Source organism: Argopecten irradians, chromosome 1 (genome assembly GCF_041381155.1).
Source record: "Argopecten irradians isolate NY chromosome 1, Ai_NY, whole genome shotgun sequence".
NCBI lineage: Eukaryota > Metazoa > Mollusca > Bivalvia > Pectinida > Pectinidae > Argopecten > Argopecten irradians.
The window spans coordinates 36000025-36025328 of NC_091134.1; the positions used below are offsets into that span (position 1 = coordinate 36000025).

General features: G+C 36.2%; 1 protein-coding gene across 1 annotated transcript; it reads left to right on the forward strand.

The window, feature by feature from the left end:
- Positions 1 to 321: 321 nt before the first annotated feature.
- Positions 322 to 24775, forward strand: LOC138325997 (NADP-dependent malic enzyme-like). The gene is made up of 13 exons (XM_069272065.1): positions 322 to 603; positions 1024 to 1157; positions 3356 to 3639; positions 5392 to 5467; positions 6777 to 6938; positions 7087 to 7190; positions 7330 to 7439; positions 8111 to 8208; positions 9096 to 9209; positions 10076 to 10187; positions 15548 to 15690; positions 16495 to 16665; positions 20831 to 24775. The coding sequence occupies exons 2-13, from the start codon at positions 1053 to 1055 to the stop codon at positions 21074 to 21076; spliced, it is 1725 nt and encodes a 574-aa protein (XP_069128166.1). The 5' UTR covers positions 322 to 603; positions 1024 to 1052; the 3' UTR covers positions 21077 to 24775.
- Positions 24776 to 25304: the final 529 nt, after the last annotated feature.

Consider the following 25304-nt stretch of genomic DNA (forward strand, 5'->3'; position numbering starts at 1 on the left):
TCCAGACGTTTTTATCACATTATGTGGACATTATACATTGTTTTTTATCCGAGCCAGGCCTATGACGGTCAGAAGTAAACATGTTACACGTGATGTAGAGCTCAAGATAAATACCGGACACGTATAAGTTAGAACACATCCGGGCTAGGCCTACAATGGCCAGAATATTGTAGCTTTTAAATGCCGACACTTTTAGTTGGAAGTACACTTGATTTTCAAGTGGACATTATACAAAGGAAATGACAGCCGGTACACAATTTGTATGTGTAACAGATACATTCGTATATTAGTAAATTTACATACGTGACAAAATTTCTTCAATATGGCTTACAATGACGTCACGTAGGATTAAACACTCCCCTTTCTGGTCCTAGCAAAAATCTATAGATAATTTATTTTGATCTGATGGCAATGGGCTATAAGATCCTTTGTGCATTTAAATTTAAATATACATATAGTCTTGATATTGCCAATACGGATCTTACATTTTCACGCGCATATCTGTCGTATATTGTACACAACACAGTGTGGATTTGAACTCTACGGTTCAACTGGACCTTTTCTGGAAAACACCTCAAAATAACCAAATCATAAATTTTCTAGGTAAGTATATGTGATAAAGGCCAAACAGACTATTGCTAGACATAATTTTCTTAGATGTAAGTTACAATGTATACGTGTTACATGCTGTGAATTGAAAGCAAGAAATGAAGTAATTTTACCCTGTTACCAATAGTCTATTAAGCGAAAAAGCTTCACAAACCATCTGAAAATTTCTGAACTTTTTGTATCATAAAAAACCCAACAAATTAGATAAACCGATGTTAGGGATATTAGTCTGTACTATTGAATTAAACTGTAGACCTTATTTTTATTTACATTAAAGTAAATTTGTTGTGTATTATGAAAGCCATGTAGATATCTACTAGAAATAAGCACATTAGCTTAAAACGATTCTTTGAATAATTCGCGCACTGACTTTATTGGAACTCTTCTATGTATTATAACGTCTCTTTCCGCTAGGTGGCGCTAAAGATCACTAAGCAAAGAAAATGGCGGAGAAAGAAGCGTCTGCTACCAAGAAGGATTCGACTGTACCGGTTGCTCGACCTAGAGTTAGAGGACTCGATCTGCTTCGAGATCCTCTCCTCAATAAGGTATATTTTATATTTCTAAGGACAGAGGAAAGTTGTTTTGTCTTGTGTTGAAGATGTTGTAGATGGATTTCTTGCGATTTAAACGTCGAAATTTCGTGGATTGTCAAGCTGGTTAAACTAACAATGCTTTGTGTTTGCAATGACCTCTCGGACAGATTCTGCTTGCTTAAGAACTTATTAGTTAACAGTTATTATTTTGGAACCAGCTTATTGTTGTAGTACATTTTTGTAGTTTCCTTTCTGATGTGTAGGTGGTATCCGCAATACACGACCTCATTGATTATGTGGTAACGCAAGAACGTCAGTTAGGATTACACCCTCCGAATCGCGTACATATACACTAAGAAATTAGTAATGCACTTATCTTACAAGGTCATATGCTCTATATCAGTAATTGCCCTAACGCCGGACATATCCATATACAGTATATGATAAAAGGATAATGGACAACTTACAACTGTAACTTATGTTATCTATATTTCATTAAACCTTACTAAAATTATAGAAATACATGTAGAATGTGTTTTTATAATATTAATATTAGTTATATATTAAATTTTGTGGTCTAGATTGATAAAGGTTAAAGCTAGGTTAAAAAAATTGACCACTCGGCACTGAATTCAAATGAGCCCTTTAAAGGCCCACTACCTTTCCGAAACGGCTTTTAATTTTTTAAATGGGAATGTAAAACAAGATCGATAACTTTGTAGAGTCCTAAACATTATTAACATACCGTTAATACTACATTTATCATATCCTTCTGAACGATTTGATTAAAATAAATGAAATGTTTATTTTCATAACGCGGGTCGTATTTTGTTTCCCGCCGTCGTCCTAAATACTGCGCGGTAGTTGACTATCACTGTGCCAGACGGCAAAACAGCGAATTGACTCCACTGTTTTCATATATTACGCAGGCAATCTTGCATGTGTTTGGTGTCGTAACCTTATTTTAGATCATCGGTATGCATTTTCTGGTGTAATTAATGTTTTTTAAGAAACCTTTATATTTTGCTCCGGAAAGGTAATGGGCCTTTAATAAGATAGCTATATATAACTGTATATATAGACTAGCTGATATTGCCCGCTGACTTAGACAAGTATAACGTAATAAATAATTGTGAAATGCCTATTGATGACCAAGTCAAACTTAATATAAAATTCTGCTAATTTGATGTGAATATGGTAAACTTTGTTTATTAAAGTGCTATTTGCTTGACTCCAGTCTATAGCTATTAAAATGAGAAATATGTAACAGGCTCTGAAATTCCATTCCAAAGGTAATCCAATAATATTAGATGTACTATGTTGAGAAACTTTTTATAGACATGATGTAATGTTTCAAAAGTGTCTTCTTGTGTAAATTAAATTTCTAGCATTGTGTATCTAAATGGCAGTTTTAATTTGAAGCCATTTGTATTTAGCTGAAGTGGAGGAAAGAGGTTGTGGAAGTATGTTGCACCATCCTTTTTCCTATACATCAATTTATGTACATAGCACAAAAAGTATCAAAATAGTAATAGTAAGATGGATAATAGGTGCAACAATATTAGAAAATCATAAAAATTCACCATTTTACAGTATATTTGTATTTAAAGTAGACATTTAACCATATTGCTGTATACTTATAATGAATAGTTTATTTCATGTTGGGTAGTTCAAATGTAAAGGCCTAAGGGTTGTGCCTGATGTTCCTTAATTGAGGCCCTTCTCAGATAAGATAGATATAAAAAGAGAGCATGACCTTTTCATTTTCTGAAATGATGGAGATAGTATAATCACAACAGATATATATATATATATTGTATTAAAATTGTGTCAGCCATGTAATATTTCTGCATTACACTAACATTATATGAAAAGGTATTCAGATACATTAAGATGAACGAAACAAGTACAATTGTTGAGGACAAACTAGTGAAATCAATGTTGAGACTTTCATATTCTCTGGATAATTAGATAATTATGTGTAATTATAAAAAACAAGTATACAGAAAAACCAGCCTTAGCAACATTAACCACCTCTGTATAAGAAAATTCAACCTGACTATAAAGACCATTTCTCCTGACTGTATATGTCCTCTGGGTGGTCTTTATAGACTGTATATGATTTATACGATGTCATCCTAGTATGAAATCTCTTGAACATCATATACTGTATATACATGTATTTCTAATTAAAAATTTTTGTTCCCCAGGGTCTGGCATTCACATTAGAAGAAAGGCAAATTCTTGGTGTACATGGCTTGATGCCACCTGCCCAATTAAACCAAGAACAGCAGGTTTATACTGTAATGGAGAATTTCCATCGATGGCAAAATGATCTGGATCGATACATATACCTCATGGCTCTACAAGACCGAAACGAAAAACTGTTTTATAAAGTCGTCTGTGATCATGTTGAGCTGATGATGCCCGTAATTTACACACCAACAGTTGGTTTGGCCTGTCTCAAGTACGGCCTCATATATAGAAAACCCAGGTATGCATATATAGATCTAGAGTAACCATGGAATTTTCGTGTAAAACCCAGGTATACATATAGTAACCTAGGAATTTTGGTGTTGTCTATGTATTTATTGTATGGTGTTTTATAGACTAGCCACCTGAGTCACTAAGTTGCTGAGAAGGCTTTTTCAGTGGAGTTCTAATACTCGATTATCTCCCCCTTGTCAGAGACGCAGAAAATTTGTGTCAGTAAAAGCCTGTGTACTGTACATTAACTCGTGTGGGTCCATTTCAACATTTCTTAATGTGACTATATGAAGCATAGATCTATTGATTTAATGTCATTTTCTTTTAGAAGACAATGTGTATCTTAGATTGATTAGTGTGGGTCGATTGCCCCATCTGGTGTATAGTTTTACTAGAGTCAACATTATTGCCTACAACCATATTGATTTAAAAGCTGTGTTTGAAATAGTTGTAATATCAAATGTTAATTAGTTTTGACATAGAGTGTGTTTGTGATGTGATAAACATTTGTGGAATTAAGTTAAAACAATTTAATACAATTAAATAATTTGAATTTAAAGGGACATGAACCTAAAAAAACCATGTAAATTTGAGTAAAATACACATTTACGACGTGTTAGACACCTTACTAAGTAATATATATCAGTTATTGTGCAAATGTGTCAAATAAAATAATTATAATGGAAATTCCATCTTTCTGTATTTTGAACCAGCCTGGTCGAATTTTGTAACGATAGTATAGTAGTGTTGAACTTTAGTGACCTCCCACAATGCACTGCCCATATGTAAACAAAATGGTGGGTCAAAAACGTGGGTGAAGCGAACACAAACAAATTCTGATATAAAACAGTGTACGTCAAGAGTCAGTAATGTGCGCAATTGGGAAAGTAGGTAAATATAAATGGATCGCTGAAATGCAAGAGATGGGAGCAACTCGCCACTTTATGTACTTGCGCTATAAATACAAATAATTTTATAACATTTGGCTTAAACTTCATTTTTCAACCATCGTTAATTAGAAAATAATCTTAAAATATGGAAAACAAATATTCCTTGTCATGTCAGCAAGTTTGTTGTTCAATATAACCTCGCTTTCAGCTAGCTTTCGTTTTGTGTTCCAAATATAGAATATGACAGTCTATTTTTATCATTTTTGAGGTAGGTATTCCCCACATTTTCCTGTCGTTTTAGATAACCAATCATTGTAATAAAATATTCAATAAACATCTGAAAACTATATCGAAGCATACAGAACAAATTATTTAAGGTTCATGTCCCTTTAAATACAGATTTTGGAACAGTCGAAATTTGATACTAGAAATCACTTTAGTCAAAATTCTGTTGGAGTTGCAAATAATTTTGATGTGCCAATTTTGTTTTCTCTTCTTAACTTTCATGTGTTATAGTTACTATTATTGTATCATTTACTAATATGAAGATATGCAGATGTCCTATTTGGATGCTATAACTACTTTAAGTGTGACACAGATTTGTTGTATCTAGAATCATTTACTATTATCAAAAGTTTTCAAATAATCATTTAAGAATTTCCATTTTGCTGTCTGAGGTGTCAAATGTGAATGTCTAATTTTGTGAAATTATGAATCTCAAAATTTGTGGCCTCAAGTATTGTTAGATTATTCTCAACTTATATAGACACACATACACTGCACAGTCACAGTAATTGATTCTGCAGACATTTATTGTCAGTTGTTATTGCTCTGTAAATTCTTTGTTTATAACTTTGATTATATTTCAGAGGACTGTACATTACTATCAAAGACAAGGGTCATGTGGCAGATGTAATCAGTAATTGGCCAATAGATGAAGTCAAGGTAAGCTAGCATAGCAAGTAAATAGAAGGCAACCTATTTGAAGGTCATCTGACCCGAAGTCGTCGTGCGCCATGCATAAACTTTTCATTCCAACGACTTCTTCTCAATAACCAAAAGGCCCAGGGTACTGATATTTGGTCTGTAGCATACTTGGATGAAGGGCTACCAAGTTTGTTCAAATGAATAACTTTGACATTCATTCAAGGTCACAGGGGTCACAAAGGCTAAAATCTTTAAACAAATTCTTCTCAAGACCCAGAAGGCCTAGGGTACTGATATTGGGCCTGTAGCATGCTGGGATAAAGGGCTACCAAGTTTGTTCAAATGAATGACCTTGACCTTCATTCAAGGTCGCTGGGGCCAAATAGGTTAAAATCTTTAGACGACTTCTTCTCAAGACCAAGAAGGCTCAGGGCACTCATAATGGGCCTGCAACATGCTTGGATAAAGAGCTACCAATTTTTTTCAAATGAATGACCTTGACCTTCATTCAAGGTCATGGGGTCAAATAGGTTAAAACCTTTAAACGACTTCTTCTGAATAACTAGGAGGCCTAGAGACCTGATATTGGGCCTGTAAGATGCTGGGATGAAGTGCTACCAAGTTTGTTCAAATGAATTATCTCGATCTTCAATAAAGGTCACAGGGGTCAAATAAGCTAAAATCTTTAAACAACTATGTTGTATTGTGCTAATAGTCAGATGACCGTTAAAGCCCATGGGCCTCTTGTTAATGCATAGGTAAGTCCCAAATGTATACAGAAAGAGAGGGACAGGTATTACTGGTTTTGCACTGTGTCCATACTAGATCATTGTGATGTAGAAACAGCTTGTCCTGGCTCTTTTTCGTTCAGTACATACTATATATATAGCTGATATAATGACACTTTTGACAAAGGTCATTACATAATTTTGTTTACTAGAGATTGTGCTTAATCAAAGAATGTATTGTAATGTTGGCCAATATTTTGACACTTGACCTGCCAGGGTATGTATCACAGAACACCTTTCTTAAGACCTTGACTTACAGGTATGTTAATAAATTGGAAAGAAAATTTCTAGGAAGAGACTGATCAAGATCTAATGACTGTCTCTGGGAATTTTACTAAAATTTGAAACAATTCTCATTGAGAATGGGCCCAGGCTCATATTTGGCTTCAAAATGTCCTTAGATAAAGCTGAACAGACTTTTTCTGCTATAAAACTTTTCATGTCTATACAGTGTATTTATTTTCTGTATAAAATCAGGATAAAAGGGTATGGTGTTAGTTGATGTGACAAGTTATAACCTAACCTCATGTTCTTTACAGGCTATTGTTGTGACAGATGGCGAGAGGATCCTAGGTTTGGGAGATTTGGGATGTTACGGAATGGGAATCCCTGTAGGAAAGCTGTCCCTTTACACAGGGTTAGCGGGAATCAAACCCAACAACTGTCTTCCCATCATGCTCGATGTTGGCACAAATAACGAGGTAATTGAAACTTAGCATATTTTTGCATGTAAAGTGCACAATGAATTGCATACATGTTTATTGTACATTCATACGTTTTTTCAGTTTTGATTTATGAAAAAAGACCAGTCTAAACAGAATGCTTTTATTTATTCCTTCCTTGTTTTAGACTTTACTCAAGGATCCTCTGTATATTGGACTGCGTCAAAAACGTGCATTGGGACCCATGTATGATGAGTTTGTTGATGAGTTCATGGCTGCTGTTGTTAGGAGGTAAGTTACTATTACTGCTTTGTTAATTAACATATGAACTTACCATAAATTTAAAAAAAGAACATAATATATACTTGTGCTGTTACTTGTTACTTGTGTTACAGATATTTTCAGGATATTAGCATTGTTTAAATTGCAGGTATGGGCCAAGTACACTGATACAATTTGAGGACTTTGGTAATCACAATGCCTTTAGATTCCTAGAGAAGTACAGAGAGAGGTACTGTACATTTAATGACGACATTCAAGGTGAGTTGGTGTACCCAGTAGCTATTTTTCATTTCAAGCAATGGTTCCATGGTTGATGGTGCAAATATTATAACTAGAAATGGACAACCAGAGTGAAAGTACTTAATCACACAAGGCTGCTGACCTACCAAAATCTTTTACAATATGGTTGAGCTGATTGATTTGATCTGATATGATGAACGAATTTCTCAATTTCTTAATTTAAGATGGGAAAAAAAAATTCAAACAGTACAGTGGTTTATACATAACCTCACATGATGATACCTTTTCAAGATGTATCTGTTGAAATACACATGTATTTGAGTTGATCTATTGTTTGATACTAGTTTACAGCTATTTGTAAAGAAAGATGTCAAAGTATTATAGTGAAAGATTTAGTGGGATTATTCTGAGTGTATGACAGTGTAATAGAGTATATACATAAAAAATAAAACGAACACAAATATCATTTCTTAAATAATGCATGGCAATAGATATATAAATATCCAATTGCAGGTCTGTTTTGCATTAATATAATTCAGTTTTATTTACTGGCTCGCTGATTGGCACGAAAGCCCCAACCTGTCTATAAAGGCAACCTGTCTATAGTGACTGTTTTTCTGTCACCCCTTCAGTGGTCGTTATAGACAGGTTTGACTGTATGTACTTTATACCTGTATTCTGATTTCCAGGTACAGCTGCCGTGGCTGTGGCTGGTATATTGGCCAGTCTCAAAATCACCTGTAAATCTTTCCGGGAGAATGTGTTTCTCTTTCAAGGAGCAGGAGAGGTAATATACCATACTAATGTTTGAACAATTAACACTTGACTATAGAGCATATGACCATGTCTTGACCTTCTAGCTATCAATAAGCTTTTGACTAAAGATATAATTTATATTCCAATCAGTTTATCATTACAAGTGTAATTGTAGATTGTAAATGAAGGGAGACAAATTGTATGAAAACTTTCTTCTATTTCTGCTATTAATTAATATTAATTTCTTGTCTATGCCATTACTTCTGAACCGGTACCATTGACTTTGTGTGAATAACTTGAAACATGCCTTCATCACCCAATTCCAATTTGCAGTGCACTACTATGACCTTGAAAGTTGACTCAAAGGTTATTAAAGATGCTCCACCACCGACATAGCATAAAGGATATTCATCATTTGAACAATAATTGTTGTTTAATCGTGTACATGTATTTATATGTCTAATTTATCCCCAAAAATATATAAATTAATTTATTTTGCATTTGTACATGCGCAATCAGTACATTGTTCCATATAGGATATAGTGCCAAAGAATTTTTTTGGGATGCGATTAATTATTTTTCATATTTTTAAATTGAATTAAAATTAGAAGCTCAAACTTTTTTTTGTAACTAAAGAAAAATACTAAATCGTCTGCTCCTGTTTTTGATAGTGAAAAAAATACAATTTGTCAGCGGTGGAGCATCTTTAAGCTTAAATATATTTTAACAGTAAACCCCTATGGCCTTTTAACTCAGATATCCTTATATGGTGTTTTTATGTTCATATATCTACACTGTATTTACTAATAAGGGGAGAAATCCTTAATCTCAGTTTAAAATTCAACCAATTGTAAGCTTTATCTTCAAACATCTAACAAGATTACGAAATTACTTACCGGGTATGATTTTCTACTTTAGGCATCTATTGGGATTGCCAAATTACTGATGATGGCGATGAAAGAATCAGGAATGACACAGGCCGAGGCACTTGGCAGGATTTGGATGGTTGATTCTCGAGGTCTTATTGTAAAGGTAAGTATAGCTGTTAAAATGAACCAATAATCCTAATACAGGGCTTTTTCTCACTGATTTGGGAATGGCGCCTGTGGCTTTGAATTTGGGAAAATGGAGTGCCAAAACTATGATTTGGGAAAGTTATGAAATATGAAATAAAGCATAACGATTAAGATTTTTTATTTCCAGTGTAGTTTATATACTTTTTTGAAGCTATTCGATTTTCGGCCCCTAATCATGCTGAAAAAAAAGCCCTGTAATACAAAATAGTTGGGGTTGGGGTACCAGTCAGATGTGTATCACGGTGTGACATTAAATATATATATATATATATTTATATATAGACATTGATGAAACTATAAAAGTTTGTTGAAGTTTTCAATAATGATTCATTGTCTAATATCTATGGATAATTTTGGGGCCGTGGTGGCCGAGTGGTAATGATGTCTTGACATATTACCACAAGTCCTCCACCTCTGGAATGTGGGTCCGAATCCCATGTGGGGCAGTTGCCAGGTATTGACCGCTGGCTGGTGTTTTTTTCTCTCCAGGTACTCAAGCCTCACTCCACCAACAAACCTGGCACAACCTTACATGACCCTGGCTGTTAATAGGACGTTAAACTAATAAACCTATCGATAAAATCAGCCCCGACTATTTTACTCTTGTTTAAATTGATAGTTCACAGTGCTCTTGTTAGAATTGGAAGTTCGCAGTACTCTAGTTAGAATTGATAGTTCACAGTACTCTAGTTAGAATTGATAGTTCACACTGCTCTACTTAGAACTGGTTGTTCGCAGTACTCTAGTTAGAATTGATAGTTCACAGTACTCTTGTTAGAATTGATAGTTCATAGTCATGTAAATTTCATTTGCTGATTCCAGAACCGACCATCAGGAGGAGTAACAGGGGAGAAAGTGATGTTTGCCCAGGACTCCAAACCCATTGATAAACTTGAAGATGTAATCAAACAGATCAAACCCACAGCTATCATAGGTAAAATACATTGAAACTTATTGAACAGTGATGAGTCAAGTGGCCATCGGTATATATATCCACAAAATTTTGACACAAGCAACTTAGAACATGTACTTGCAAACATTTCCATCATAAAATTTTGTCCAAGCAATTAACCAAAAGTGCATTTTTTGTAAAATCGGATAATTTAGTAATTACCATGATTTTTAGGTCATCTGACCGAAGGTCAGGATGACCTATTGTCATCGTGTTTCGTCCGTCGTCGTGCGCCGTGCGCCGTCCGCCGTCCGCCGTGCGTCGTGCGTAAAACTATTTATACAAAAGCCTACTCCTCCTAAACCCTTGAGTGAATTACATCCATATTTGGTGTGAAACATCCTTAGGGAAGGACAATCATATTTTATATAAATGAGATAGGTCCGACCCCTAGGGGCAGAGGGGCGGGGCCCCAAAAGGGCAAATTTTCTTAATTTTAGCTTTTAAATCCTACTCCTCCTTCATCCTTGGATGGATTTCATCCATATTTGGTGTGAAACATCATTGGGGACGGACAATCATATTTTATATAAATGAGCCTGGTCCGACCCCTAGGGGCTGAGGGGTGGGGCCCCAAAAGGACAAATTTTCTTAATTTTAGCTTTAAAATCCTACTCCTCCTTCATCCTTGGATGGATTTCATCCATATTTGGTGTGAAACATCATTTGGGAAGGACAATCATATGTTATATAAATGAGCCTGGTCCGACCCCTAGGGGCTGAGGGGTGGGGCCCCAAAAGGGCAAATTTTCTTAATTTTAGCTTTAAAATCCTACTCCTCCTTCATCCTTGGATGGATTTCATCCATATTTGGTGTGAAACATCATTTGGGATGGGCAATCATATTTTATATAAATGAGCCTGGTGCGACCCCTAGGGGCTGAGGGGTGGGGCCCCAAAAGGGCAAATTTTCTTAATTTTAGCTTTAAAATCCTACTCCTCCTTCATCCTTGGATGGATTTCATCCATATTTGGTGTGAAACATCATTGGGGAAGGACAATCATATTTTATATAAATGAGCCTGGTCCAACCCCTAGGGGCTGAGGGATGGGGCCCCAAAAGTGCAAATTTTCTTAATTTTAGCTTTGAAATCCTACTCCTCCTTCATTGGATTTCATCCATATTTGTTGTGAAACATCATTGTGGATGGACAATCATATTTTATATAAATGAGCCTGGTCCGACCCCTAGGGGCTGAAGGGTGGGGCCCCAAAAGGGCAAATTTTCTAAATTTTAGCTTTAAAATCCTACTCCTCCTTCATCCTTTGATGGATTTCATCCATATTTGGTGTGAAACGTCATTGGGGAAGGACAATCATATTTTATATAAATGAGCCTTGTTGACCCCTAGGGGCTTAGGGATGGGGCCCCAAAAGGGCAAATTTTCTTAATTTTAGCTTTAAAATCCTACTCCTCCTTCATCCTTGGATGAATTTCATCCATATTTGGTGTGAAACATCATTGGGGAAGGACAATCATATTTTATATAAATGAGTCTGGTCTGACCCCTAGGGGCTGAGGGGTGGGGCCCCAAAATGGCAAATTTTCTTAATTTTAGCTGTCCCAATTCCTGTTTTCAGGTTTCGGTCTCCGATCTCAATGAAAAATTTGTCTATAGGGGTTTTAATTGATGCTGAACAACATACAACATTTTCTTAAAGATTTTTGGTATTCCAAGATTGCTGCTGGTCTACTTCCTGTTTTAAGGTTTCAGTCTCCGATCTCAATTAAAATTGGTCTATAGGGGTTTTAATTGATTCAGAAGGGGGAACTTTAGGTGAGGACAATCATATTTTATAAAGGACCGAGCTAAGACAAATGGGGATAGTATGGCAGAGGTCCAAAATGGGAGCTTTGCTGAAATTTGGCTTTAAAATCTGATGACTCCTCATATTAATCCTTGAATGGGTTACAACCATATATGGATGAAGGGCTACAAAGTTTGTTCAACAAATGACATTTACCTATTTCAGAAACTTACATATTCAACTAAGGAGTTCCTTGTATTGTTTATATTAATCGTTAACCAATACTTTATACTGTGACTTTGTTGTTTTGTGCCATGAGTCAGATGACCGTTTAGGCCCATGGGCCTCTTGTTTTTGCCATTTTTAGCCCACCATCATCAGATGGTGGGCTATTCAAATCGCCTTTCGTCCGTGGTCCGTCGTCCGTCCGTCCTTCCGTCCGTCCGTCCGTCCGTCCGTCCGTTAACAATTCTTGTTACCGCTATTTCTCTAAAAGTACTGAAGGGATCTTTCTCAAATTTCATATGTAGGTTCCCCTAGGACCCTAGTTGTGCATATTGTATTTTGGGACTGATCGGTCAACAAGATGGCCGCCAGGCAGCCATCTTGGATTTTGATAGTTAAAGTTTGTTACCGCTATTTCTCAGAAGGTACTGAAGGGATCTTTCTCAAATTTCATATGTAGGTTCCCCTAGGACCCTAGTTGTGCATATTGCATTTTGGGACTGATCGGTCAACAAGATGGCCGACCAGCCGCCATCTTGGATTTTGATAGTTAAAGTTTGTTACGGCTAATTCTCAGAAAGTACTGAAGGGATCTTTCTCAAATTTCATATGTAGGTTCCCCTAGGACCCTAGTAGTGCATATTGCATTTTGGGACTGACCGGTCAACAAGATGGCCGCCAGGTAGCCATCTTGGATTTTGATAGTTAAAGTTTGTTACCGCTATTTCTCAGAAAGCACTGAAGGGATCTTTCTCAAATTTCATATGTAGGTTCCCCTAGGACCCTAGTTGTGCATATTGCATTTTGGGACTGATCGGTCAACAAGATGGCCGACCAGGCAGCCATCTTGGATTTTGATAGTTAAAGTTTGTTACCGCTATTTCTCATAAAGTATTGAAGGGATCTTTCTCAAATTTCATATGTAGGTTCCCCTAGGACCCTAGTTGTGCATATTGCATTTTGGGACTGATCGGTCAACAAGATGGCCGCCCAGGCAGCCATCTTGGATTTTGATAGTTAAAGTTTGTTACCGCTATTTCTCATAAAGGTACTGAAGGGATCTTTCTCAAATTTCATATGTAGGTTCCCCTAGGACCCTAGTTGTGCATATTGCATTTTGGGACTGATCGGTCAACAAGATGGCCGACCAGCCGCCATCTTGGATTTTGATAGTTAAAGTTTGTTACCGCTAATTCTCAGAAAGTACTGAAGGGATCTTTCTCAAATTTCATATGTAGGTTCCCCTAGGACCCCAGTTGTGCATATTACATTTTGGGACTGATTGGTCAACAAGATGGCCGACAAGCAGCCATCTTTGATTTTGATAGTTAAAGTTTGTTACGGCTATTTCTCAGAAAGTATTGAAGGGATTGTTCTCAAATTTCATATGTAGGTTCCCCTAGGACCCCAGTTGTGCATATTGCATTTTGGGACTGATCGGTCAACAAGATGGCCGACCGGTGGCCATCTTGGATTTTGATAGTTAAAGTTTGTTACCGCTATTTCTCAGAAAGTAATGAAGGGATTGTTCTCAAATTTCATATGTAGGTTCCTCTAGGACCCTAGTTCTGCATATTACATTTTGGGACTGATTGGTCAACAAGATGGCCGACAAGCAGCCATCTTGGATTTTGATAGTTAAAGTTTGTTACGGCTATTTCTCAGAAAGTATTGAAGGGATTGTTCTCAAATTTCATATGTAGGTTCCCCTAGGACCCTAGTAGTGCATATTGCATTTTGGGACTGATCAGTCAACAAGATGGCCGCCAGGTAGCCATCTTGAATTTGATAGTTAAAGTTTGTTTCCGCTATTTCTCAAAAAGCACTAAAGGGATCTTTCTCAAATTTCATATGTAGGTTCCCCTAGGACCCCAGTTGTGCATATTGCATTTTGGGACTGATCGGTCAACAAGATGGCCGCCAGGTAGCCATCTTGGATTTTGATAGTTAAAGTTTGTTACCGCTATTTCTCAGAAAGCACTGAAGGGATCTTTCTCAAATTTCACATGTAGGTTCCCCTAGGACCCCAGTTGTGCATATTGCATTTTGGGACTGATCGGTCAACAAGATGGCCGACCGGTGGCCATCTTGGATTTTGATAGTTAAAGTTTGTTACCGCTATTTCTCAGAAAGTATTGAAGGGATTGTTCTCAAATATCATATGTAGGTTCCTCTAGGACCCTAGTTCTGCCTATTGCATTTTGCGACCACCATCTTGGATTTTGATAGTTTAAAGTTTGAAAAGCAGAAAAAAGAATTGTAAGTTTGAAAAGCAGAGAAAAGATCCCTCTTTCATTTTTCAGACATAGATCAATCTTTGGTAGGCGCCAAGATCCCTCTGGGATCTCTTGTTAATTTTTAGCTCACCTGGCCCGAAGGGCCAGTGAGCTTATGTCATGGCGCGGCGTCGTCCGTCAACATTTCCTTTAAATCGCTACTAGTCATAGAGTTCTGCATGGATTGTAACCAAATTTGGCCACAAACATCCTTGGGGGAAGGGGAACAGAACTTGTATAAATTTTGGCTCTGACCCCTCGGGGGCAGGAGGGGCGCGGCCCAATAGGGAAAATAAAGGTAAATTCTATAAAACGCTACTTGTCCTAGAGTTCTGCATGGATTGAAACCAAATTTGGCCAGAAACATCCTTGAGGGAAGGGGAACAGAACTTGTATAAATTTTGGCTCTGACCCCCGGGGGGCAGGAGGGGCGGGGCCCAATAGGGGAAATAGAGGTAAATCCTATAAATCGCTACTTGTCCTAGAGTTCTGCATGGATTGTAACCAAATTTGGCCACAAACATCCTCGGGGGAAGGGGAACAGAACTTGTATAAATTTTGGCTCTGACCCCCCGGGGGCAGGAGGGGCGGGGCCCAATAGGGGAAATAGAGGTAAATCCTATAAATCGCTACTTGTCCTAGAGTTCTGCATGGATTGTAACCAAATTTGGCCACAAACATCCTTGGGGGAAAGGGGAAAGAACTTGTATAAATTTTGGCTCTGACCCCCCGGGGGCAGGAGGGGCGGGGCCCAATAGGGGAAATAGAGGTAAATCCTATAAATCGCTACTTGTCCTAGAGTTCTGCATGGATTGTAACCAAATTTGGTCACAAATATCCTTGGGGGAAGGGGAACAGAACTTGTATAAATTTTGGCTCTGACCCCCCGGGGGCAGGAGGGAAATAAGAGGTAAATATTCAAATTCCTTCAGAACAGAAACAATGAACCTGTATTCAGAACATGACTTGACATTACAAACCAGGTGAGCGATACAGGCCCTCTGGGCCTCTTGTTTAAGTATATGATCAGATCAGCCTTAAATGAATTTGTTTGTTCCAAAAAATATATAATGTATCTCAATTGGTGTTTAGGTGCCGCAGCAGTGCCAGGTGCTTTTAATGAGACAGTATTGAAGGATATGGCTGCCAATCATGAAAGGCCTATTGTATTCGCTCTTAGTAACCCAACAAGTAAAGCAGAGTGTACAGCTGAACAGGCATATCAACACACCGAGGTAAAAATGGGTTATCTCCCTTACATATCTAAACACAGAGGTAAAAATGGGTGATCTCCCTGACATATCTACACACAGAAGTAAAAATGGGTGATCTCCCTTACATATCAAAATACAGAGGTAAATATGGGTGATCTCCTTTACATATCAACATACCGAGGTAATCATGGGTTATCTCCCTTACATATCTACACACTGAAGTAAACATGGGTGATTTCCCTTACATTTCAACATACAGAGGTAAACATTGGTGATCTCCCTTACATATCAACATACAGAGGTAAACATGGGTGATCTCCCATATATATCTACACACTGAGGTAAACATAGGTGATCTCCCTTACATATCAACATACAGAGGTAAATATAAGTGATCTCCCTTACATATCAACATACAGAGGTAAACATGGGTGATCTCCCTTATATATCAAATACACTGAGGTAAACACAGGTTATCTCCCTTATTAACAACACATAGAGGTAATCATGAGTGATCTCCCTTGAATTTCCACACACCAAGGTAAATATGGGTTATTCTCACATATATATAAACACAAAGAAATAAACAGGGGTTATCTGCCTTAGATATCAACACACAGAGGTATACACAGGTTATCTCCCTTCAAATCATGACATCAAGGAGTAAAAACAGGTCATCGCTGTTTAATATTTCACTTTAGTGCAATTCACTAAAGTATGTATGCAAGAGGTTTAATTGGGCATAACATTTGTCAATTATAAGAAATGTTTTATTATTCATTTTGAATTTTTGCCTGGACTGTATCTGAATTTACATGTTTTTAGGGACGGTGCGTTTTTGCTAGTGGTAGTCCATTCAAAGAAGTGATGTATGGTGGTAAGAAGTTTTGTCCAGGTCAAGGTAATAATGCCTACGTGTTTCCTGGAGTAGCACTGGCAGTGATCGCTTGTGATATAAGAGTCATCACAGAGGAAATTTTCCTGGAATCAGCTAAGGTAAACTTTCTTTTCATAAAATTTATTTTTTTAGGTCAACTGACCCGAAGACCTATAGTCATCATGCACCGTCTGTCGTTGTCCGCCGTGCGCAGTGCGTAATTTTTCATTCAAACAACTTCTACTCAATAACCATAAAGCCTAAAGTACTCAAATTTGGCCTGTAGCATGCTGGGATGAAAGGCTACAAAAGTTGTGAAAATGAATGACCTTGACCTACTTTCAAGGTCACAGGGGTCAAATAGGCTAAAATCTTTGAACGACTTCTTTTCAATAACCATAAGGCCCAGAGTACTCATATTGGGCCTTTAGCATGCTGGGATGAAGGGCTACAAAAGTTGTGAAAATGAATGACCTTGACCTACTTTCAAGGTCACAGGGGTCAAATAGGCTAAAATCTTTGAACAACTTCTTCTAACCAACCTAAAGGCCAAATGTACTCATATCATGTTGGTAGCATGCTGGGATGAAGGTAGAGGTGTAACGATGTATCGACTTCTTGACTTATCACAATTGTATCACTCTCGATGTCAATGCATCGATGCGAAAATTGAAAGTCGATACTATTGCTGATAGTTATATGAATATTGCGATAGTCTCAATAGTATAGCAATTTGCATTCACAGTGGTACAAAATGACATTTGAGCATTCTTACTGCACGTAAAACCAAATCATGGATACATCAACGTATGAAACAACGACGTCAAACAGCGGTACATAGGTAGATGTATTGACCACTAGGCTGCGCACAATCAGTCTGTGTGCATGTAACATTATCAACACAAACATGTCAGATGGCAACGAAATCACGTTTGTTGACAACAAGAAGGCGAAATCTGCCATTTGGGTTAACTTTGGATTCATTCAAAATGGTACAGAAACGGACAAAACCCATGTAGGATGTCGATTGTGCCGGGCGAGACTGAAGTATAGTGTAAACACGAGGAATCTTATGGACCACATTCGGTGAAAACACCCATCAATAAACATAAATCTTGCATGTGGCAAAGCCTTGAAAATCCCTAAGGTAGCACGTCTCTTTGGAAGAATGAGGCGCATTGTAGGGTATTTTCATCGTAGTTCGATAGCCACCAACAACTGCATGAGAAACAAATACTTTTGCAATTACCATGCCATAAGTTGTCAATTGATGTACAAACACGATGGAATTCAGCTCTGGACATGGCTAGCCGGTTCCTAGAGCAGCAGTGTATGCTGCACTGACTTGCAGAGAAAAGGACTTGTCCACACTTACTGAAAGTGACATTGAAGATGCTGAAGAACTGGTGAAAGTTCTATCTCCTCTTAAAACAGCAACTACTGCATTATGTGAAGAGACACTGCCTACCTTATCAATTATTAGACCCCTTCAGTATCAGCTTTTAAACAGCCTCATGTTGGAACAGGAGAATGATGATAGCATTACTCAGGCTGTTAAACGCGCTGTGGTTAATGATCTTGCTGGTTGATACAAGAACAACACTGACATTTTGACAAGAGCAACTCTCTTAGACCCATGTTTCAAAACCATGCCGTTCCTCTCCGATCAAGAGAGACAGGAAGCTTTCCATCAACTGGAATGAAGGCAATCAAACTTGGAAAAAGTGTGCAGGAGAGGTATGTTGTTAAAATGGTGCCTGGGGAATCATCCAGTACAGTTACACCTGCACTCCATGGGGTACTGGAATTACCATCTTCAGAAAATGAGGAACCAGTCATTCCGGAAAAAGTTATTAAACTAGAACCGGGAACCACGGAAAACAAATCCCCCAAACCAGCTAGTGCTATGTAGAGCCTTTTAGGTGACATTTATATCTATTGAAGGTCAGGTTGAAAGTGAAGTAAAGGCTTACAAAACAGAACTCCCTATCCCTACTGACAGTAATCCATTGATATTGTGGTCTACCCATTGTGAGAAGTTCCCACTTTTGACAAATCTTGCCAAAAAATACTTGAGTATTCCAGCCACTTCCTTGCCCTCAGAAAGGGTGTTTTCCACTGCCGGTGATATAGTCACGTACTGCCCAACGATCAGCTTTGAAATCTTAGAATGTTGACAGGCTCATATTCTTAAAAAAGAACTGGCATCCTGCATAACACTGGAATTAATTGCAATTCCTGACCTTGTTTGTGTTAATTTTTTTTATTAACAGTAGGACATTTTATACAAAACATCTAAGGTGAAGATATCAGATTTTTTTCCCACTTTTTTATGGTCTGTAGTGTAATGTTACACTTATGGTCAGTTAGTTTTGCATCAATAAATAAAATAAGACACAAAACATGGATGTGTTTGAATTATTAATTTATTACCAAAGATATGTCAATACCAGTAAGCCAACAAACATTAATTATTGACAATGACCGCAAACATAAACAACAATAACAACTACATTTACAAGCACTGAATATCGATTTAAAATTGAATAACAGGAAAACTATGTTGTTTTACTATTGCAATAGTTTGTCAATATCGCAATACTATTGCAATAGTCATTATGAATATCGCAATACTATCGCAATTGTAAAATTTTGCTCAATAGTCACCCCTAGATGAAGGGCTACCATAGTTGTGAAAATAAATGACCTTGACCTACTTTCAAAGTCACAGGGCAAATAGGCTTTGAACAACTTCTTCTCAATAATGGTAAGGTCCAGAGTACTCATATTTGGCCTGTAGCATGCTGTGCTGGGATGAAGGCCTACTAAATGTTTGAAAATGAATGACCTTGACCTATTTTCAAGGTTACAGGGGTCAATTAGGCTAATATCTTTTAAGTTCTTCTTCAAACTAGCCGAAAGGCCAAGGGTATTCATCTTTAGCCTGTAGCATGCTGAGATAAAGGGCTAGCTACCAAAGTTGTGAAAATGAATTACCTTGACCAACTTTCAAGGTCACAAGGGTCAAATATTCTAAAATCTTGCATTTTGAACTTCTTTTCAAGTTCTGACAGTGTGATTTAAATGACACTTGCATGAAATGATCCTGACATGGTTCCAACCAAGTGTTTTTATTTTTTAACCATGACACTATATCTAATTTATTTCCTATTCGGCTATTGCCAAGGTAGTCATATGACCGTTAAGGCCCTTGAGCCTCTTGTTATTTCAAAATATTTTATTGACAACAAAGTCTTTAAAAAAGACAATTTTAAGATAATTTCTTGTTTTGTTTCCAATATAAAAACTTTTGTATCTATGTGTACAGTCCATAGTGCACCATCAAACTTCTAATCTTGTGAAGTCAGGGAGATCCTGGAAACATGTCAATTACCTGAGGATCCTCGTTACTAAACGTTTAAATGTTAAGTGTGCATGAATCTGTCTTCAAGTTCTTGAAGGTTAAGATAATGGTTAACTGGAAATGATAATGCAATTACCTGGGCCTATATATTGTGTTATAATTTATAGTTACTGACTGATATGGTGATTCCTTACTTGTATCTGTATTTGCATTATCTGTTACTATAGTTACTGGCTGATATGGTGATCCCTTACTTATTTGTATCTGTATTTGCATTATCTGTTACTATAGTTACTGACTGATATGGTGATCCCTATACTTATTTGTATCTCTATTTGCATTATCTGTTACTATAGTTACTGACTGATATGGTGATCCCTTACTTGTATCTGTATTTGCCTTATCTGTTACTATAGTTACTGGCTGATATGGTGATCCCTTACTTATTTGTATCTGTATTTGCATTATCTGTTACTATAGTTACTGACTGATATGGTGATCCCTTACTTATTTGTATCTGTATTTGCTTTATCTGTTACTATAGTTACTGACTGATATGGTGATTCCTTACTTGTATCTGTATTTGCATTATCTGTTAATATAGTTACTGTATGATATGGTGATTCCTTACTTGTATCTGTATTTGCATTATCTGTTACTATAGTTACTGGCTGATATGGTGATCCCTTACTTATTTGTATCTGTATTTGCATTATCTGTTACTATAGTTACTGACTGATATGGTGATCCCTTACTTATTTGTATCTGTATTTGCATTATCTGTTACTATAGTTACTGACTGATATGGTGATCCCTTACTTATTTGTATCTGTATTTGCATTATCTGTTACTATAGTTCCTGACTGATATGGTGATCCCTTACTTATTTGTATCTGTATTTGCATTATCTGTTAATATAGTTACTGGCTGATATGGTGACAGAAGAGAACCTTGCTGAAGGTCGTGTGTACCCTCCCTTGTCCAACATTCTGGAAGTATCCACCAAAATGGCAATAGGTTTACTGGAGTATGCCTACAAGAACAAGCGTGCCCATCTGTACCCGGAGCCTGCCAATAAGGAAGCCTATATACGCTCCCTACAGTATAACACAGATTACGAAAGTTTTGTACCTTCCATGTACAGCTGGCCTGAATCCAATATGTAAGCTATCATACAGAGGCCCTGAATCTGACATTTAGACCATCTGATCACTGTAAATCTAATTTGTAAAGAAATCAAAATTGTGAGCCTCAGTAATAGTGGTGATATACATATCTGTATAGTTTTCACTTCAAGTTGTCAGAACAACTTTCTATTTCTAATGTAAAATGTATTTTGTGGTATCTGTGTTAGATATTGTCTGTTACTGTTAGTGGATTAAGATTTTTCCAATTGAGAAAATATATTTACATGTAATAAGCAATTAAATCAAAGACTATATTTTACTTTCCTGTTGACTGTCACTATAAATTAAAAATGTTTGTTTCCATACTGTTTACATTTACATCAGTTATTTCTATATTAACATGAGAATTCAACAACTAGGTATTCCTACAGATTCCTGTACCTATTGTAAATGTGATCACCAAAGATACTGACTTGTTAGATTCCTGTCCCTATTATAAATGTGATCACCAAAGATACTGACTTGTTAGATTCCTGTCCCTGTTGTAAATGTGATCACCAAAGATACTGACTTGTTAGATTCCTGTCCCTATTGTAAATGTGATCACCAAAGATACTGACTTGTTAGATTCCTGTCCCTATTGTAAATGTGATCACCAAAGATACTGACTTGTTAGATTCCTGTCCCTGTTGTAAATGTGATCACCAAAGATACTGACTTGTTAGATTCCTGTCCCTGTTGTAAATGTGATCACCAAAGATACTGACTTGTTAGATTCCTGTCCCTATTGTAAATGTGATCACCAAAGATACTGACTTGTTAGATTCCTGTCCCTATTATAAATGTGATCACCAAAGATACTGACTTGTTAGATTCCTGTCCCTGTTGTAAATGTGATCACCAAAGATACTGACTTGTTAGATTCCTGTCCCTGTTGTAAATGTGATCACCAAAGATACTGACTTGTTAGATTCCTGTCTCTATTATAAATGTGATCACCAAAGATACTGACTTGTTAGATTCCTGTCCCTGTTGTAAATGTGATCACCAAAGATACTGACTTGTTAGATTCCTGTCCCTGTTGTAAATGTGATCACCAAAGATACTGACTTGTTAGATTCCTGTCCCTATTGTAAATGTGATCACAAAAGGTACTGACTTGTTTACAGAATGTCTCAGGAAGACGGGTTTGTATACTACTAATGTGTTGTGTGCTACACACTTTCATAAAACTTAATTTGACTTGTGGCTTTATCAAATCTTTTTTTTTCTACTCTAAAATAATGTCACTCAAAGCTGTGCCATATACACCCAAAACATTTTCACTGATTGGCTGTGTGTCCAAACAACAAATTCACTGATTGGCTGTATGCCTAAACACAAACTCACTGATTGACTATGTGAAAGTGTGGCTATATGCAATGACTACACAACAAAGTCGTTGATAGACTGTGTAACATACCCATACAACAAAGTCACTGATTGCTATATCACAGTGTGCCATATGCTTAAACAACAAAGTCACTGATTGCCTATATCACAGTCAATATGTGGCTGTGTGACATATGCCTATACAATAAGTTCACCGGTTGACTGTATACTATAAACCAATAATACTTACATACTCTTATTATTCTGATATTTTTTGGTATACTGAGTCTGTGTTTGTTTAGAACATTTTGTTGAATTGATTCTTAGTATAGAAAAGTAGCAAACTATTATCAACTAGCTAGCATGGTTATGAAACTGTTTGGTGTTGACACATGTTGTTATAGTCTTAATTTTTACAAACTTTTACATCCAAACTTTTATAAAGTGCTCTATTATAGCAATAGAAATGCTGAGAATAAAAATTCTCAATTACATATTGAATAAATTATATACCAATATAACTGTTACATGACCATCTTTTATGTTTCCAATTAAATCAGATTTGCATATTCAGACTCAGATCTCAAATATAAAACTTTTCAAGAGATTTTACCATTTTAGTTTGCATGTTATTTCTGTTATTTATTAATTGGTTTGTTTTAATCCTCTTGTGTTTGTATTGATGTGTTTTAACTTTGTAAGTTTGAAACACTTGTCATGCACACTGACTATGATAATGGAGGTGCTCCTGTAAACTTCTCTGAAGAGAATCTTTATCCATATTGCAATCATCATCTGATACCTTCTTAGAAAAGTTAACAATATGAACTTCTACCAGTATGCTATTTCTTTGTAATTTTATTACATGTACCATCTTTTGACAATTTAGCAATATTGTGATCTCGTGAAGTTCCTTTCCATGCATACTAGACATTCCTAATGGTGAAGTTCACCACTGCCACTTGTAAAATGTGTGTTTGATACTGTTGTTCAGAACAGTCAGTGTGACAAGTATTACCTTGGTATCCTCCTGTTGTATTCTCCCATTCACCCCTAAAATTTTATAGTAAACTATTCCAGTCTTATTACTTAAATAGTTCAAATGTGGTTTTAGGGGGGAATGAGCATTTCAATCCCTAAAACTCTTTCCTTTCTGACAGGTTATATGATAGAATGTGTGTAAGCTGAAAGAGGTACTGTATTTGCTGTAATGAATTACTCTTTTCTTTTGTTTTTTTTTGCTTCTTCTTTTGACAGAAATTTCAAAATTATTTAATGCACCTCCTCTAATTATGCTGACACAAATAGAATTTTGAGCGGCTCAATCGTCCAAAATGTAACTAGGTTGAGATTTTGTGAGTAAAAGCTCATAGAAGTAAGCTTATTTGTTATCCAAAAGAACACCACCATTGGGACCCATCATCCTTTGAGTTAATTTTGATAATATTACAGCAAATACGGTATCTATCAGTTTGTTATGTTTATGTTATTTTGTAAGAATTCAAATTGTTACTTTTGCAATACCATTATATGAATGTTAACTTGTTGTTAATTAATACTGGTATCTTGTTAATGTTGTTCAATATTATACATATCTATACTTAAAATTCCTCGATGGCCACCTCACTGCAATGTAACTTGGTGCCATTTATACATTTGCTGGTCAAAATCTGTTACCTGTTGTCGGATTTTACTATTGAAAGCACAACTTTATTAAAGGTTTTACTTCATGTTAATGTTAGATTGTAACAGTTGTTGTGTCAGAGACTTTTGTCCAGCCAATCAAATCCATCATATGTATATTTTGTAGCATGTTAAGGATAATATGAGTATTTTTGTATGTTAATGTTAGTATTGCTTGCATAGGACAAAGAAGTAATTCCAACCGTGTGGCCAAAAAATTTGTCAAATTTTCGAGGCGATCTACCCTCTATCAAGACACACAAAACGAACATGATATTACTTTCAACATTGAAATTCATTGATGTTTTATAATAATAATTGGAAAAAATTGGAGGCAATATGCTACGTCTTGTGATATATACAAATGTACTCTATAGTTGTAAAAAGTACATGTTGTGTTGCTGTAATTCACAGATGCTATATTGAACACACAATTATATATGTGTCTTGATTAAAGTACTAGATAAATAATTGTTTAAATAGAATACATGTAGTACCTATTTTTCTCTTATGTACAAGAAATCCTTATTTACTTCTCATTCTATCCAGGACATTATTGTTATCAGATATGGTATTCTATATAGTATATAAATGTTTCACTTCTGTTGTCTATTTATATATATAAATTATATCTACAGTATATAGTATGATCTCTACCACAGTCAATAAATGGTTGATTTTAAACTCATTGTTTTGTTTATCTATCATCTTACAAGGTATTATTTCTAAATGGAAAAAAAACCCAAAGAAACATTATACAGTAGTTTCCCTTTATTCTTATTTGACCTTGTACCAAACTTTGAACTTACCAACTTAATAATGACTTTGACCTTGAACCCAACTCTACCAGCATGCAGACCATGACCTCGATCCAACCTTACAATTTCCATTATAACCTTGACCTTGAACCAAAATTTCCACTTGAATACTGTCCTTGATCTAAAACTGAACTTTCTACTTCATTGCAGACCTGAATTAAAACTTTAAATCAAGCTTTTCGTTAATACTGACCTTGAACTTAAAATCAAGTTTTCACCTACAAATGTACATGCTACTGAGTTAAATCTTTCGCCAACATGTTTACTTTTACATGTATATATACATGCACAGGCGCTTGGCTTTATAGATATTTTCTCTCTATATACATGTATGTAATACTGTGTCAACACAGTATTACAAATATAGAGAGAAAAGTGTCAACACAGTATTACAT

Excerpts from the sequence above, each read along its gene's own strand:
- LOC138325997 (XM_069272065.1), top strand. The coding sequence starts at position 1,053 with ATGGCGGAGAAAGAAGCGTCTGCTACCAAGAAGGATTCGACTGTACCG. Across the intron at positions 3,640-5,391 it reads CTCATATATAGAAAACCCAG|AGGACTGTACATTACTATCA; the intron begins GTATGCATATAT and ends ATTATATTTCAG. Across the intron at positions 8,209-9,095 it reads TCTTTCAAGGAGCAGGAGAG|GCATCTATTGGGATTGCCAA; the intron begins GTAATATACCAT and ends TTTCTACTTTAG.